Source organism: Oncorhynchus clarkii, chromosome 7, assembly GCF_045791955.1.
Source record: "Oncorhynchus clarkii lewisi isolate Uvic-CL-2024 chromosome 7, UVic_Ocla_1.0, whole genome shotgun sequence".
NCBI lineage: Eukaryota > Metazoa > Chordata > Actinopteri > Salmoniformes > Salmonidae > Oncorhynchus > Oncorhynchus clarkii.
In genome coordinates this window covers 56,642,388-56,658,945 of record NC_092153.1, presented here as the reverse complement: position 1 = coordinate 56,658,945, position 16,558 = coordinate 56,642,388, and the positions used below count along the sequence as shown (strand labels likewise).

Below are 16,558 nucleotides of genomic sequence, written 5' to 3'. Positions count from 1 at the left end.
CAAAGGAGTGGCCTGTGCCCTGACCTTTGTACTGGTATATTTGGCATAATTCAATGTTTAAAACCAGAAATCCAGGGAAGGCAATCCAGGGTAATTATAGTTTCAATTGTTTCTGAAGGTGGTGGCTTTTGTGCCAAATCATTCTAAAAGGACTTGGAACATGCCAAAGTTGCCAAAAATCAGATGGTCATGTCAACTTACACTCCTGTCAGGAGGTATCAACAGCCTTGATACATCATGGTTTAACTACAATATAAACAACATTTATTTTTGTATAAATGAGCAGCTTTAGTATGACAGACACAATGGCTAAAGTAGTGTGCAGGGGCATACCTACTGTATTTATTTGAACTGTTTAGGTCCCTCCTGGGGACTTAAGAACATTCTACTCCAAAATCAATCAATTAGACACCATCTGAAATATAATTTCCACTCAATTGTTGATTGCGTGCCCACTGGACCTGCTTTAGCTGATACGAGTGGAACCCGGTGTGGTCGTCTGCTACTATAAGGACAGACTAGTTGTGCGTCCTGAGATGCTGTTTTGCACACCACTGTTGTACTGTGCCGTTATTTGTCTGTTTGTTCTCCTCCGACCTCTCAACGACCTGTCTTCGCCCACAGGACTGCTGCTGACTGGATCTGTTTGTCGCACTATTCTCAGTAAACCATAGACACTGTCGTGTATAAAATGCCCAGGAGGCTGGCTGTTTCTGATATAGTGAAACCGGTGCACCTGTCACCGAAGATCATACCGCGCTCATAGTTGCTTAGGTCACTCATTCTGCCCATTTCTAATGTTCAGTTATATAACAAACCGTAGGAGCAAACTATTTTTGAATGGGGCTGGTGTACCTAATAAACTGACCACTGTAGGTTCTACAGACCATATTACTTCTCCTGTCCTGTGGTAAATGGCTGACATCTGTTTTGCTTCTATTTAGTCCTCCATTATATGGAACATATCTTGCTCACCTGACTGAAGTAGAAGATCAAAAGATACAGTTTACATAGTTGTTGCACCCTTAAGTATAATATAGTGAACAATATACATTTGTTCTTAATGTATTGTAGTAGACTAGTTAAATTCCCTACATTGCTCTAAAAATATACAGAATGTACAGGTACTGTGACACAATGGAAACATAAGCAAAAACAATCTGTGCACATCCGTATAGTAATTCTTCAAGACATTTATAAAAATATCCTTATGATGCATGACATTATTCAGTGTATATTAAGGCTGGTGAATTACAGCCTCACAATCTGCTTTGCCTTTTTTTACCTAATAGATTCAATGTGTACTAGCAGTGATTAAACCGTAGCAGTCAAAGATACTGTTGAAAGCTGTTCCAACAGTCCACTCACTCTAGACTTTGGCACCTAGACAAGAAGCTATTTGACACCACCTCTGGGGGGCATGTTTATGTGCTGTGGTACAGCAAAACATTTTCTAGACAAATGCTTAGCACCTTGTATTCTCTCCAGGGGCTTGGTGAAAACATCCTTGGGATACATGCTTAGTGTTTTATTGGATATATCCATTTTTAGCAGTATTTAAGGTGCTCTCTTTCCATTGTCCTTGCTCTTGACAGGGGCTGTATGGTACAGTATGTGGTATAATTGAGTTGGATCCTCATTTGCTGACAACAGTGATTGGTTGTTTGGTTCCGGGTTGTACCATGAAAGTCATGCCATACGCCTGCTTTGACCGTGGCCCATTGCTAAAAAGTAGAGGAATAAATAATTAACATTTAAACACATCAGGTTGATCTAGTTGCATTTAGCAATATTTTTTAATACATCTAGCTAACATTATTTACTATGAGTAAAAACATGCAATTAGGGACACTACTAGACAAACAGAAACTAAGTCCAACTAGTCACAACACCCTAATCTTAAGCCATAATGAAGTTTTTTTCCCCCCACATTTTGTCAAAAAGCCAAGCAGACAGAGAGCAAGGCCTACCTTGTGGGAACTCTTGATGGCTCTGACAAACCCTGACCTTTCATGGCCATTTTTGTCTCCAGCTCCTTCATGTCAAGTCCTTGTGTTGTGGCTGGCACAGTGGCACTCTTGCTCTTTGTAGTGATAACAGGGTTTTTCGGGGTGACTCTGGGGACAACTGGGAACTTGGTCTCCTCATCAGACAAGGGAGACCCCCAGTCATCAGAGTCTGTTTCCTTCATGGCCAGCATTTTGTTGTCCATCTTACAGTCCATCTCTAGCATCTTCTTCTGCAGGATGCTCTGGAGTGTGGCCTGGCTGGCTGAGAGGGAGGAGAGGGCCTGGGTGGGAGGCGGCTTGGGTTTGATCTGAACAGGCAGTTTGGGTTTGATCTCCATGACAGGAGGTGGGAATTTGGGAGGGCTTGGAGATTTAGGTTTTGGAGGGGGAGGCGAGGGAGTTTTGACAGGAAGGACAGGGTTAGCAGTAGAGGACAGGACTGGAAGGACCGGGCTGGGAGTGGGAGGCAGGACCTTCTTCAGTGGAGGGTCAGGTGGAGGTGAGCTGGGAGGAGAGTCCACGACATCATGGTCATCGAATTCGGGAGGGGGAGGGAGTAATGGCATGCATAGGTTCTCGTCATCCCTGAAAAGGCTAGAGGGTGAATCAATCCTCTGCTCTCCACTTTGCTTATCCATGGCTAGACTGCTAGAGGATGAGGATCTAGAGGTGGGCAGAATCCTTTTAACTACTGGATTTGCAATTGGCCCCTTCACTGCTGATTCAATAATCTGGGGTTTTGCTGGAATCTGGATTACCAGTGTGGCCTCCAGTGGGACCACAGACTGTGGTTTATGTTGTGAGGTTACAGAAGTGAATGAGGTGGCCCTAGGGATGACGGTGAAGGAATTGGGATTGAATTCACTGTGCTGGATGCTGGCTAATGGCTCATTACTCTTTGTGCTGTTTTCAAGGGAAAGACTGGACCTGTGCCTCTCTCGCTCTTTAGCCGCCATGAGAAGAGCCAGGGGGGAAGCGGCAGGACCGTCCCCCCTCATCCCAGTGACATCACTGGCCTTCAGGTTGCGTAGTTTACTGTCCAGCATAGGACTGAACTTGTTATTCCGGCCTGGAGACGCTTCCTGCTTGACCAGCTTAGCTGTGTTCTGGGGGTTGAAGCTGGAGGGTGTCGGGGTCTGTACTGGGGAAGCTTGGGCTGGAACCTGGGAGGCTTCGTCCATGCTGTGGATGGAGGACAGCCTTGTTGGCTTTGGAGGCGGGGTCTTCAGGGCTTTCAGAGCAGCTTGTCTCATGTCTATAGGGGGCTGTGGAGGGGCAAACTTTGGGGGCTCAGTAAAATCAGGGACTGGTGTTGGTATAGAAATGGACAAAGATGAACTAGAAGCACTGGAGGAAGTTGACGGGGGCTTCGGGGGGCGCATTAGTGGAGGTTTCAGGGAGGTGAAATCCTCGTACTCTTTAGACAGAACCACTGATGGAGGTTTTGGAGGGGGCATGGAGGGAGGCTGAAGGGAGTCCAAGTCACCCAAGAAATCTCGTGGGGGAGGGATGAACATGGGTGGGGGGGGTGGGGGTGCCATTGTAGGGGGAGGTGGAATAAATATCTCCCCATCCACCAAATCGGGCACAGATATAGCCGATCCATTGGAAAACCGATCGTCATTTACTATAAAGAGAGAACTACCATCAGACAAGTGTTTTATTGATTTAACTTGTCAAAATAAATGATTTTACTTTTAGTTCTGTTGGCCTGATTTATGGTGAAACTGATTAAATTACATTTGATCTGTACCCTCCCACTCTGCAAACATGCTTGTGAATGGCTGCTTGGATATTTGTAGTGTTCTTGTGCAAGATCTTAGACAATCATTTACAGTGCTTCCAGAAAGTATTCATACCCCTTCACTTATTCCACATTTAGTTGTGTTACAGCCTGAATTCAAAATTGAAGATCTCTCACCATCTACACACCATACCCAATAATTAAAGTGAAAACATTTTTTTAATAAATTAAATAACTTATGTACAATACCAGTCAAAAGTTGACACGCCTACTCATTCAAGGGTTTTTCTTTATTTTCTACATTGTAGAATAATAAACATAAACTATGAAATAACACACATGGAATCATGTATTTGCCAAAACAGTGTTAAACAAATCAAAATATATTTTATATTCTTCAAAGTAGCCACCCTTTGCCTTGACAGCTTCGCACACTCTTGGCATTTTCTCAACCAGCTTCACCTGGAATGCTTTTCCAACAGTCTTGAAGGAGTTCCACATATGCTGAGCACTTGTTGGCTGCTTTTCCTTCACTCTGCGGTCCGACTCATCCCAAACCATCTCAATTGGGTTGAGGTCGGGTAATTGTGGAGGCCAGGTCATCTGATGCAGCACTCCATCACTCTCCTTCTTAGTCAAATAGCCATTACACAGCCTGGAGGTGTGTTTTGGGTCATTGTCCTGTTGAAAAACAAATGACAGTCCCACTAAGTGCAAATCAGATGGGATGGCGTATCGCTGTGGTAGCCATGCTGGTTAAGTGTGCCTTGAATTAAAAAAAATACATCTGTGTCACCAACAAAGCACCATCACACCACCTCCATGCTGTACGGTAGGAACCACACATGTGGAGATCAACCTTTCACCTACTCTGCGTCTCACAAAGACATGGCGGTTGGACTCATCAGACCAAAGGACAGATTTCCACCGGTCTAATGTCCATTCCTCGTGTTTCTTGGCCCAAGCAAGTCTTCTTATTGGTTTCCTTTAGTAGTGTTTTTTTTTGCAGCAGCAATTTGACCACAAAGACCTGATTCACACAGCCTCTGAAAAGTTGCTGTTGAGATATGTCTGTTACTTGAACTCTGTGAAGCATTTATTTGGGCAATCTGAGGTGCAGTTAACTCTAATGAAGTTATCCTCTGCAGCAGAGGTAGAGAGAGAGAGAGCCAGTTTGATCATAGAGCTTGATGATTTTTGCGACTTCTTAATTTTCTGGATTGACTGACCTTCATGTCTTAAAGTAACGATGGGCTGTCGTTTCGCTTTTATTTGAGCTGTTCTTGCCATAATATGGATGTCACGTCTACTCATGCTCCCCCTCTCCGGCATTCGACGTCGCCATCAATACGCGCACCTCCTCATGAAGAGGCATTCCTGGACTCCTCACTCATTAACTTCCCTATATCTGCCACTCACTTAGGGTTATTCCCCAGGCAGTATTGATGTTGTTTCATGTCCGTACGCTCCTCTTATTGTTTGGTTTATTATTAAACTCACCACCTGCACTTGCTTCCCGACTCAGTGTCTACGTTGCAATGGACTTTTACCAAATAAGGCTATCTTCTGTATACCACCACTACCTTGTCAGAACTCAACTGATTGGCTCCAATGCATTAAGAAGGTAAGAACTTTAAACAAGGCAGACCTGTTAATTGAAATGTATTCCAGGTGACTACCTCATGAAGTTGGTTGAGAGAATGCCAAGAGTGTGCAAAGCTGTCATCAAGGCAAAGGGTGGCAACTTTGAAGAATCTCAAATAACATATTTTGATTTAACACTTTTTTGGTTACTACATGATTCCATATGTGTTATTTCATAGTTTTGATGTCTTCACTATTATTCTACAATTTAGAAAATAGTAAAATAAAAAATAAAAAACAATTTAATGAATAGGTGTCAACTTTTGACTGGTACTGTATATTTAAGCCCTTTATGAAAACAGAGTTGCTTTGAGTTTGTGCCGAAATTTGATCAATCAACTGAATCTAAAACCAGCACTACGGCTTAAGTTCATAGAAACTTAAATGATTTAGCTGCACAGCTTAACTCTGGTAAACACAGAGACTTGGGAGACCCTCACCTGCCCTGTTGATCTTTGGACTGTTGAAAGGTGGGAGGACAGGAACTTTGGGTGTTGGGACAGCAAACCCTTGCACAACATCAGAGGAGGACTGTGGGAAACAAGGACAAACGCCATCAGACGGTTGACATTTCACCATGGTGTCAGTTTAGAGATTCACTGTTGAGATTGTAAGAGGAACTGAGTGTGAGAGGGAAGGGAATGGATTGTTTCTAGACTGCACTATGGCTTGCAGTGATCCAACCTGTTATCCAAATGACTACTTGCATCTACTTTAGAACAGGTTATCATGTTTGCTGCGTGATGACAACACTGATGCAAAAACTATTAATTTACTAAACCTTGCACTCAGAAAACAAGTACATCAATGTACAAGTAGTGTCAATTACCAAAGACAGAGGAAGGCCAGGCACATTAAATCAGAAAGGGCTTTTCATCCAAAATTCCTTTTAGTCTAGGCTTCCCAACAGTTGGAGTCTTTCTATAACAGCAAAGCCTCTTGGTGCAGATTGAGGCTACATGATCTCTGACACTGAGTATCCCACTTGAAATGATTCAGCAATATATTTTCCACTGGTGTACTGTGTCTAACCCCTTGCTAGACACTAGCTGAAGCTTACAAGCACCATTTTGGGCCCTTTTCAGAACATGACTGCCTTTTATAGCCACGCTGTCATGCCTCGCCCACACCACGCCCTGCCTGTGGATAAGGCACAGGCAACACTCCCATCTCTTCACGTAAGAAAACGTTAAGCGGGTGTGACTGCCTCAGAGAAAAGGGGATGCGCCATCATGTTGCTGCCTGCCTGTGTGACTGACCGTTCACATCACAGCCATAAATAAACAGACTGTGTTGACACAACACATGCCCTGCAGACAGAACAGAGATGTGCCCTTCCAACGCTGTTAGACTGTGGTCAGAATCACCCTACACCAGGGACTGGAAATCACTGTTACAGACCAAAAAACACATTGACCAGTGTAACTATGGGCCGGAGGGCCTCTAATCTACCAAAACAATCCAAAGTTAGGTCCACCCCTGTAACTGTAAACTGTAATCAACTTACTGTGCTTGGCCTGATGGTCAGGCCACCACCACTTGCTTTGTTTAGAACTTGGTACACATAATTCTCAAGTTCAGGCAGCAGACACACAACTTTCATGCAGCTGTGTAAATATTAAGTTATTAGTGGAAAAAGTTCAGGTGTGGTCCTTTCTCAAGAACCTCGGTTACACTGTATCTTTAAAACATCTAACGTGAACGGAACACCTCCCTTATGCCTTAAATATGTCATCATGGCAGACTATTCATAGAGGCAGGCAGCTCATTGCAAAGGCATGAACATTTCACAAGGGGCAAAGGGTGCGGCATTAAATGCAGTTTCTGAACCGGCTTAATTCCTTATGTTTCTTTTCCATGACTCACAGGTGAAAATCAGAGCAGTCAGTCAGAGCAGTCCAACCCCTGTGCTGCTGGGTGTGGCACATCTAACAAATAACAGAGGAGCTATCATATAGGACACTCCCCTTTGAGGTAGGCTTTCATACCTACAACAAAATAACAACGTAGTACAACTTGTTTAAAAAAAAAAATCTGATACGGCTGTGCTTTTCTGGATCACCTACAGGGACAGCATGTTGAATCGAGCCCAAATGAGCTAGGTGCCATAATTGTGGCAGACTGTACAAGACCCAAGATTGTGTGAACCAAGGTGACATTCTTATAGTTACTGTCCTGCATGAGAATGTCTAAGTCAATAGGGTGAGAATTTCTGACGACAGAAATGACTTGAGAGGACTGGGTAAACATGCAAACAAATTGACCCTTGTCACATGGATAGCCTAACTGCAAGTAAACTTGGGTTACTCCCTCTTTATATATGTGAAAAGCCTGCGCAGGTGAAACCTGCCGGTTAGAAAAGTATGCTTTCAGAGTGACCAGGTGTGAGTGGTGGACAGGTCTAACTCTGAGGTGGTCACACAGTGATCAATGATTACAGGAATGTCCTTCATGAGGCAATGCAATTTCTCTTTCAGGAACTGCAAAGGCCTTGTTGAGAAAGAATTGGCAATTCCGCAGACTTATGCAAATGTGGGAGAGTTATGTGGAGCTTAATGCATTGACAAGGCCTATAACAAATTCCATGTGATTTTTCATCTTGAAGTGTTAGAGAACACCACCTAGAAGCTGGACAGCAGTCTCAATAAATGCTGCAACACCGTCTCCAGTGTTGAAATGTAGATTTTAAGTAATAGATTTTTTTCCACATCATGCAGAGGAACTTACCATGTAGTGCTTGACTGCGGGTCTGGACCTCACTTTGGCAGTGCCTGATTCAGGAATGGCTGATGAATCCAACACCAGCTCAACATTGTCTAAAAGAAAAAAAAGAACAGCACAACGCACTGCTTAAAAACCAACAAGTCTACCATTCAACCGATCAGCGCAGTTCTGTAAGGAGATGCAGTCTAGTGACTGTGCAAAGTTGAGTAATTATGGATGTACATAATAAGTTATGGCATTTTGTCTGCAGTTCTCATAATTCTTGACAAACTATTATGTAATGCTATGCAGTGAACTCTGTCGGGGGGATTTCTCTTGTTGACAGCAAAATAGTAATTGGGTAAAGCAAACAACTATTCAAAGCAGTTGAAGGATTAATCAAACCAGTATAAAAAGTAATGTCACCCTATTGCTCAAACACTTAAGCCTAAATGTAATGGGGTGCCATAGGGTAGAATATAGAGTTCTTCACGCATCATCAATGAACCCCTATTTACAAATGGAATTTCAGTAGGGTCATAGAAGTGTGGTGCAACATTCATAATTCTGGGGGTCAACTTTCTGTTGGCCTCCCTGTCATGAGTGTTTGCAGTTCATCAATACTGACCTGAGGTTATTCCTGGGCAGAGAAGGGGGAGAGGGACCACCTGATTGTTTTCCGAGTAAAAGACTTTACCAGAGATGGCTATCTATAATGTTTGCAACAGGCTTTGACGTTACTGTATAAAGAACCAACTTATCTGTAACTTCACAAAACAGACATTCCGATGTCAGGCATGTCCCTGCCAAGTAACTAACTGATGAGAGAAATGTCATTGAGAGACAGAGGTTAGTGAGACACAGGTCATGCTCTGCATTCACGTCAAGCACAGAGACCTCAAAGAATTTCAAAGAGGACTCAGATTAACATGCATTACATTACCTGATTTAACTATGAGCAAAACTTTGTTAACCGAGTATGGAAACAACAGGCAGTGTTTAAAGTATTTTGGCATCTACAGATACATTTCCCAATGGGGCATGGCAGGCATTTCCCTATTGAGTTCCTGCATAATTGAAATATGCAAATATCCCCATCCTGTGGCATGTTTGCACACAACCACTTGACGATGAGACAGCCTATAGGGAGGATGTCAGTGACCTGGCAGTGTGGTGCCAGGACAACAACCTCTCCCTCAATGTCAGCAAGACAAAGGAGCACTACATGAAACGGAAATCTGAGCACGCCCCCCATCGAAAGCTTCAAGTTCCTCTGTGTCCACAACACTAAGGAATGATCATGGTCCACACACATCACAGTCATGAAGAAGGCACGGCAATGCCTCTTCCCCCTCAGGAAGCTTAAAAGATTCAGCATTGTGCACTCAGATCCTCAAAAATGTCTACAGCTGCAACATTGAGAGCATCTTGACTGGCTGCATCACTGCTTGGTATGGCCACTGCTCGGCATCTGACCGCAAGGCGCTTCAGAGGGTAGTGCGTATGTTCCAGTACATCACTAGGGCTGAGCTCCCTGCCATGCAAATCAAATTTTATTGGTCGCGTACACGTTTTGCAGATGTTCTCAGGTGCAGCGAAATGCTTATGTTTCTTGCTTCAATAGTGCAGTAATACCGAACAATACAAAACAATACACACAAATCCCAAAAACTAAGAAATATCAGAACCAGCAATGTTTGAGTCCATAATATAAATATACTCATTCAGAGCAACACATCTCCTTCGCAAAGGCTGTTGATTGTAGCCTGTGGAATTTTGAGCGGCACGACGATGGGCCTCAGGATCTCGTCACGGTATCTCTGCCATCGATAAAAGGCAATTGTGTTCATTGTCCGTAGCTTATGCCTGCCCATACCATAACCCCACCACCACCATGGTGCAGTCTGTAAACAACATTGACATCAGAAAACCGCTACTCCACATGACGACATTCACATGATCTGTGGTTCTGCGGTCGGTTACACGTACTGCCAAATTCTCAAAAACGACGTTGGAGGCGGCTTATGGTAGAGAAATTAACAACCAATTCTCTGGCAACAGCTCTGATGGTAATTCCTGCAGTCAGCGTGCCAATTCCACGCTCCTTCAAAACTTGAGACATTTGTGTCATTGTCTTTTATTGTCCCCAGCACAAGGTACACCTGGGAAATGATCATGCTGTTTAATCAGCTTCTTGATATTCCACGCCTGTCAGATTGATGGATTATCATGACAAAGGAGAAATGTTCACTAACAGGGATGTAAACAAATTTGTGCACAATATTTGAGAGAAATAAGATTTTTGTGCGTATGGAAAATTTTGGGGATATTTTATTTCAGCTCATGAAACATGGGACCAACACTTTACATGTTGCGTTTATATTTTTGTTCAGTATAATATATATATATAAATATATACACACACACACAAAAGTTTATTTTTACTATTTTGCACATTGTAGAATAATAGTGAAGACGTCAAAACTATGAAATAACAAATATGGAATCATGAAAGTAACCAAAAAAGTATTAAACAAATGAAAATGTATTTGAGGTTCTTCAAAGTAGCCACCCTTTGCCATGATGACAGCTTTGCACACTCTTGGCATTCTCTCAACCAGCAAATTTGTGGAGAGGTTGAAAAACGAGTTTTAATGACTCCAACATAAGTGCATGTAAACTTCCGACTTCAACTGTTTACATACACTTACGTTGTCATTAAAACTCATTTTTCAACCACTCCACAAATGTCTTATTGACAAACTATAGTTTTGGCAAGTCAGTTAGGATATCTACTTTGTGCATGACACAAGTAATTTTTCCAACAATTGTTTACAGACAGATTATTTCACTTATCATTCACTGTATCACAATTCCAGTGGGTCAGAAGTTTACATACACTAAGTTGACTGTGCCTTTAAACAGTTTGGAAAATTCCAGAAAATGATGTCATGGCTTTAGAAGCTTCTGATACGCTAATTGACATAATTTGAGTCAATTGGAGGTGTACCTGTGGATGTATTTCAAGGCTTACCTTCAAACTCAGTGCCTCTTTGCTTGACATCATGGGAAAGTCAAAAGAAATGAGCCAAGACCTCAGAAAATAAATTGTAGACCTCCACAAGTCTGGTTCATCTTTGGGAGCAATTTCCAAACGCCTGAAGGTACCACGTTCATCTTTACAAACAATAGTATGCAAGTATAAACACCATGGGACCACGCAGCCGTCATACCGCTCAGGAAGGAGACGTGTTCTGTCTCTTAGAGATGAACGTACTTTGGTGCGAAAAGTGCAAATCAATCCCAGAATAACAGCAAAGGACCTTGTGAAGATGCTGGAGGAAACAGGTACAAAAGTATCTATATCCACAGTAAAACGAGTCCTATATCGACATAACCTGAAAGGCCGCTCAGCAAGGAAGAAGCCACTGCTCCAAAACCACCATCAAAAAAAGCCAGACTAAGGGGACAAAGATCGTACTTTTTGGAGAAATGTCCTCTGGTCTGATGAAACAAAAATAGGACTGTTTGGCCATAATGACCATCGTTATTTTTGGAGGAAAAAGGGGGAGGCTTGCAAGCCGAAGAACACCATCCCAACCGTGAAGCACAGGGGTGGCAGCATAATGTTGTGGGGGTGCTTTGCTGCAGGAGGGACTGGTGCACTTGCACTTCACAAAATAGATGGCATCATGAGGTAGGAAAATTAGGTTGAAGCAACATCTCAAGTTCAAGCTTGGTCGCAAATGGGTCTTCCAATTGGACAATGACCCCAAGCATACTTCCAAAGTTGTAGCAAAATGGCTTAAGGACAACAAAGTCAAGGTATTGCAGTGGCCATCACAAAACCCTGACCTCAATCCTATAGAAAATATGTGGGTAGAACTGAAAAAGCGTGTGCGAGCAAGGAGGCCTACAAACCTGACTCAGTTACACCAGCTCTGTCAGGAGGAATGGGCCAAAATTCACCCAACTTATTGTGGGAAGCGTTGTGGAAAGCTACCCAAAACGTTTGACCCAAGTTAAACAATTTAAAGGCAATGCTACCAAATACTAATTGAGTGTATGTAACCTTCTGACCCACTGGGAATGTGATGAAATAAATCATTCTCTCTACTATTATTCTGACATTTCACATTCTTAAAATAAAGTGGTGATCCTAACTGAACTAAGACAGGGAATTTTTATTCTGAATAAATGTCAAGAATTGTGAAAAACTGAGTTTAAATGTATTTGGCTAAGGTATATGTAAACTTCCGACTTCAACTGTATATATGATGGTGTGTATGGACAGTATATGAATAGAAAAGGTGTTTACAGCAATAGTTATATAGGATGAGCTTTGACTAGAATACAGTACAGTGGCTTGCGAAAGTATTCACCCCCTTGGCATTTTTCCTATTTTGTTGCCTTACAACCTGGAATTAAAATAGATTTGGGGGGGTTGTATAATTTGATATGCCTACCACTTTGAAGATGCAAAATATATTTTATTGTGAAACAATCAAGAAATAAGACATAAAAATTAAAACTTGAGCGTGCATTACTATTCACCCCCCCAACGTCAATACTTTGTAGAGCCAACTTTTGCAGTAATTACAGCTGCAAGTCTTTTGGGGTATGTCTCTATAAACTTGGCACATTTAGCCACTGGGATTTTTGCCCATTCTTCAAGGCAAAATTGCTCCAGCTTCTTTAAGTTGGATGGGTTATGCTGGTTTACAGTAATCTTTAAGTCATACCACAGATTCTCAATTGGATTCCAAGACATTGAAATGTTCCCCTTAAACCACTCAAGTGTTGCTTTAGTAGGATGCGTAGGGTCATTGTCCTGCTGGAAAGTGAACCTCTGTCCCAGTTTAACATCTCTTGAAGACTGAAACAGGTTTCCCTCAAACATTTCCCTGTATTTAGCACCATCCATCATTCCTTCAATTCTGACCAGTTTCCCAGTCTCTGCCGATGAAAAACATCCTCACAGCACGATGCTGCCACCAGCATGCTTCACTGTGGGGATGATGTTCTCGGGGTGATGAGAGATGTTGGGTTTGCGCCAGACATAGCATTTTCCTTGATGGTCTCATCTGACCAGAGTACATTCTACCATATGTTTGGGAGTCTCCCACATGCCTTTTGGCGAACACCAAACGTTTTCTCTGGACACTCTTCCGTAAAACCCAGCTCTGTGGAGTGTGCGGCTTAAAGTGGTCCTATGGACAAATACTCCAATCTCTGCTGTGGAGCTTTGCAGCTCCTTCAGGGTTATCTTTGGTCTCTTTGTTGCTTATCTGATTAATGCCCTCCTTGCCTGGTCCGTGAGTTTTGGTGGGCACTCTTGGCAGGTTTGTTGTGGTGCCATATTCTTTCCATTTTTTAATAATGGATTTAATGGTGCTCCGTGGGATGTTCAACGTTTCTGGTATTTTTTTATAACCCAACCCTGATCTGTACTTCTCCACAATGTTGTCCCTTACCTTTGGAGAGCTCCTTGGTCTTCATGGTGTCCCTTGCTTAGTGGTGTTGCAGACTCTAGGGCCTTTCAGAACAGGTGTATATATACTGAGATTATGTGACAGATCATGTGTTACTTAGATTGCACACAGGTAGACTTTATTTAACCTATTATGTGACTTCTGAAGGTGTAATTGGTTGCAACAGATCTTATTTAGGGGCTTCATAGCAAAGGGGATGTAAACATATGCACGCACCACTTTTCCGATTTTATTTTTTAGAATTTTTGAAACAAGTAAATGTTTTCATTTCACTTCACCAATTTGGACAATTTTGTTTATGTCCATTACATGAAATTTAAATTACAGGTTGTAATGCTACAAAATAGGAAAAATGCCAAGGGGGTGAATAGTTTTGTAAGGCACTGTATATACATATGAAGTGGGTAAAACAGTATGTAAACATGATTAAATTGACCAGTGTTCAATAACTATGTACATAGGGCAGCAGTCTCTAGGTGCAGGGTAGAGTACCGGCTAGTAACAGTGACTAAGTACCGGCTAGTACCGGCTAGTAACAGTGACTAAGTTCAGGGCAGGGTACTGGGCGGAGACTGGCTAGTAGTGACTTTAACAGTCTGATGGCCTGGAGATAAAAGCTGTTTATCAGTTTCTCTGTCCCAGCTTTGATGCACCTGTATTGTCTCCGCCTTCTAGATGGTAGCGGGGTGAAAAGGCCGTGGATCCAGGACCTCTAAACCAGGCGGTGTCAGAGGAAGGCCCTAAAAATTGTCAGACTCAGCTACCCTAGTCATAGACTGTTGTCTCTGCTACCGCACGACAAGAGGTTTCCGATGCACCAAGTCTGATACCAACAGGAACCTGAACAGCTTCTACCCCCAAGCCATAAGACTGCTAAATAGTTAGTCAGGATAGCTATTTGGTTAACTATTTAACTGTTTGCATTGACCTTTTTTTGCACTAACTCTTTTGACTCATCACATACGCTGCTGCTACTGTTTATTATCTGTCCTGTTGCCTAGGCACCTTATACCTACCTATATGTACATATCTACCTCAATTACCTCATACCCCTGCACATCGACTCGGTACTGGTACCCAGTGTATATATAGCCAAGTTATCATTACTCATTGTGTATTTATTCCTCATGTTATTTTTCTATTATTTCTAAATGTTTCTCTCTGCATTGTTGGAAAGGGCAGTAATTAAGCATTTCACTGTTAGTCCACACCTGTTGTTTAGGAAGCGTGACAAATACTAATTTTATTTGACCTTTCCATTGTTATAGAGGCCTCATCAAAAAGAATACCCAGAAATCAGGGCAATGCAAAATATGTCAATTTGTCCCGTTTTTAGTTCTGAGAACCTTTCAACAGTTTTCAGATCTCTAGGGGGTTTATTCATATTCATTTTGAATTAGTCCCCATTTCCCAAGACCTGGACTAAAAAACCCTTTAGGTCTAATAATTATGCTACCATGTTCTCCTTTGACTGTAATTATTCTATATATAAAAACATGTAAACATTTTTTAGGGCGCAGTCTGTTATAAGATCTCAATAACATACCTAGGCCTACTGGTAATAATAGGTAGGCCTACATAATGTTGTGAGAAAAAAATGCAGGTTTTCACTCTCAAAACCACACTGTTTTTGTAGAAAACCAACACAGTATTCATTCAAAATGAATCATGACTGAATTGCGCATTGCAAAGATTCAACCAAGATTTCGGAGCAATCTTTTGGTTCGCATACCCATTGTTGCTTTTTAGTTAGCATTTGCTAGTAGATATCATACATTAAATCGTCTTTCCTCAACACGACCTACCTGCTACGGATGTCGTTCTTCTGTGAGCTGCTCTCTATCCGACAACAAGTGGAGAGCTGCTCGCACTTGCGATATTCCGCTGAAATTAGGCTGTGTTAGGTTTTACATGAATGGAACTCACGTGCTTTGCGTTTGTGTAGGCTGCTTTGAACATGATTTCTCTATTGTACTACATAAGTGATACGGTGTATACCTCCACCACACTACTTTTATTACGCATCAGCGGGCAGTATACGCAATTCCCAAGTGAAAAAATATGATCTGTATTATTGTTTTGATTGACATGTTCTAAAATAATCGCAACGAAAATTGTTTATTTTATTCAATGCTGCAGCTATCTAATACTTAGTTAAAACAGACACCTTGCATTCAGTCTAGTGACTGTCTCAGGTAAATGTAGGTTTACCACTGTTGGGAGACCTAATGACCCCCCCTGATTACTTTCGATGATTACTAGCATTGTGTAAAACATTGTGTATTAATTTGACTCAACCAGCATTTTTCTTATTCTAGAATGTGAACATTTAGGCCACATTTGCCATTGATCTGTCACTGTAACAAGTGCAAAGGTCGGGACAGTAGTGAGAAAATGCTGATCAGCATGATAGATTAAATATTCAATAATTATTATTAGTTAATTGTTAAATATGACAGTAAACACTTACCCATCTCCTTGATTTTAATATTGGTGTCGAAGAGAGACTGGTTCTTTCGACCCAAAAAATGCAACGGTCCCTTTTTCATTTTTTTGTCCTATTGGTAGACCTATTGTACAGATGAATCGTTAACACGTGATATTATGCAGGAGCTTCCATAGCCAGTCGTCAAAAACGTATTAATTCCTTAATTAGTCTTAACGACAGGTGTATTACTGAATCCTCACTGATTCGGTGAAAACTTCGAGGTAGAGAGAAAATGGCCACTGCCCCTGCCTCCTCCCCTTTCTCTGTGCCTCCCTCTTTTGTAAGCCCACAGGGGAAGCAGAGAAAGAACAAACCATGCTCTTCATTAGAATCAAATTCAAATGAGACTTACAGTGCCTTCAGGAAGTATTCATACCCCTTGACTTATTCCACTTTTGTTGTGTTACAGTCTGAATTCAAAATAGATTAAATTGATTACTTCTCTCACCACCAACACACAATTCCCCATAATGACAAC

At 42.0% G+C, this 16,558-nt stretch overlaps 1 protein-coding gene across 2 annotated transcripts; it reads right to left on the bottom strand.

The window, feature by feature from the left end:
• Positions 1-312: 312 nt before the first annotated feature.
• On the bottom strand, positions 313-16,303 carry LOC139413516 (uncharacterized). 2 transcript variants are annotated; one of them, XM_071161005.1, is made up of 5 exons: positions 16,063-16,303; positions 8,125-8,213; positions 5,838-5,928; positions 1,971-3,636; positions 313-1,724 (listed from the first exon to the last, which is right to left on the bottom strand). In XM_071161005.1, the coding sequence occupies exons 1-5, from the start codon at positions 16,139-16,141 to the stop codon at positions 1,637-1,639; spliced, it is 2,013 nt and encodes a 670-aa protein (XP_071017106.1). In that variant the 5' UTR covers positions 16,142-16,303; the 3' UTR covers positions 313-1,636. The 2 variants fall into 2 exon arrangements, with proteins under 2 accessions (XP_071017106.1, XP_071017107.1); XM_071161006.1 differs by lacking the exon at positions 16,063-16,303 and adding an exon at positions 15,398-15,475.
• Positions 16,304-16,558: the final 255 nt, after the last annotated feature.

What these genes read in the sequence shown, in the direction of transcription:
- LOC139413516 (XM_071161005.1), bottom strand. Translation starts at nt 16,141, where the DNA reads ATGAAAAAGGGACCGTTGCATTTTTTGGGTCGAAAGAACCAGTCTCTC. An exon ending in TATTAAAATCAAGGAGATGG is followed by an intron (nt 8,214 to 16,062) that starts GTAAGTGTTTAC and finishes TTTTTCTTTTAG; the next exon opens with ACAATGTTGAGCTGGTGTTG. An exon ending in CCATCAAGAGTTCCCACAAG is followed by an intron (nt 1,725 to 1,970) that starts GTAGGCCTTGCT and finishes TCTACTTTTTAG; the next exon opens with CAATGGGCCACGGTCAAAGC.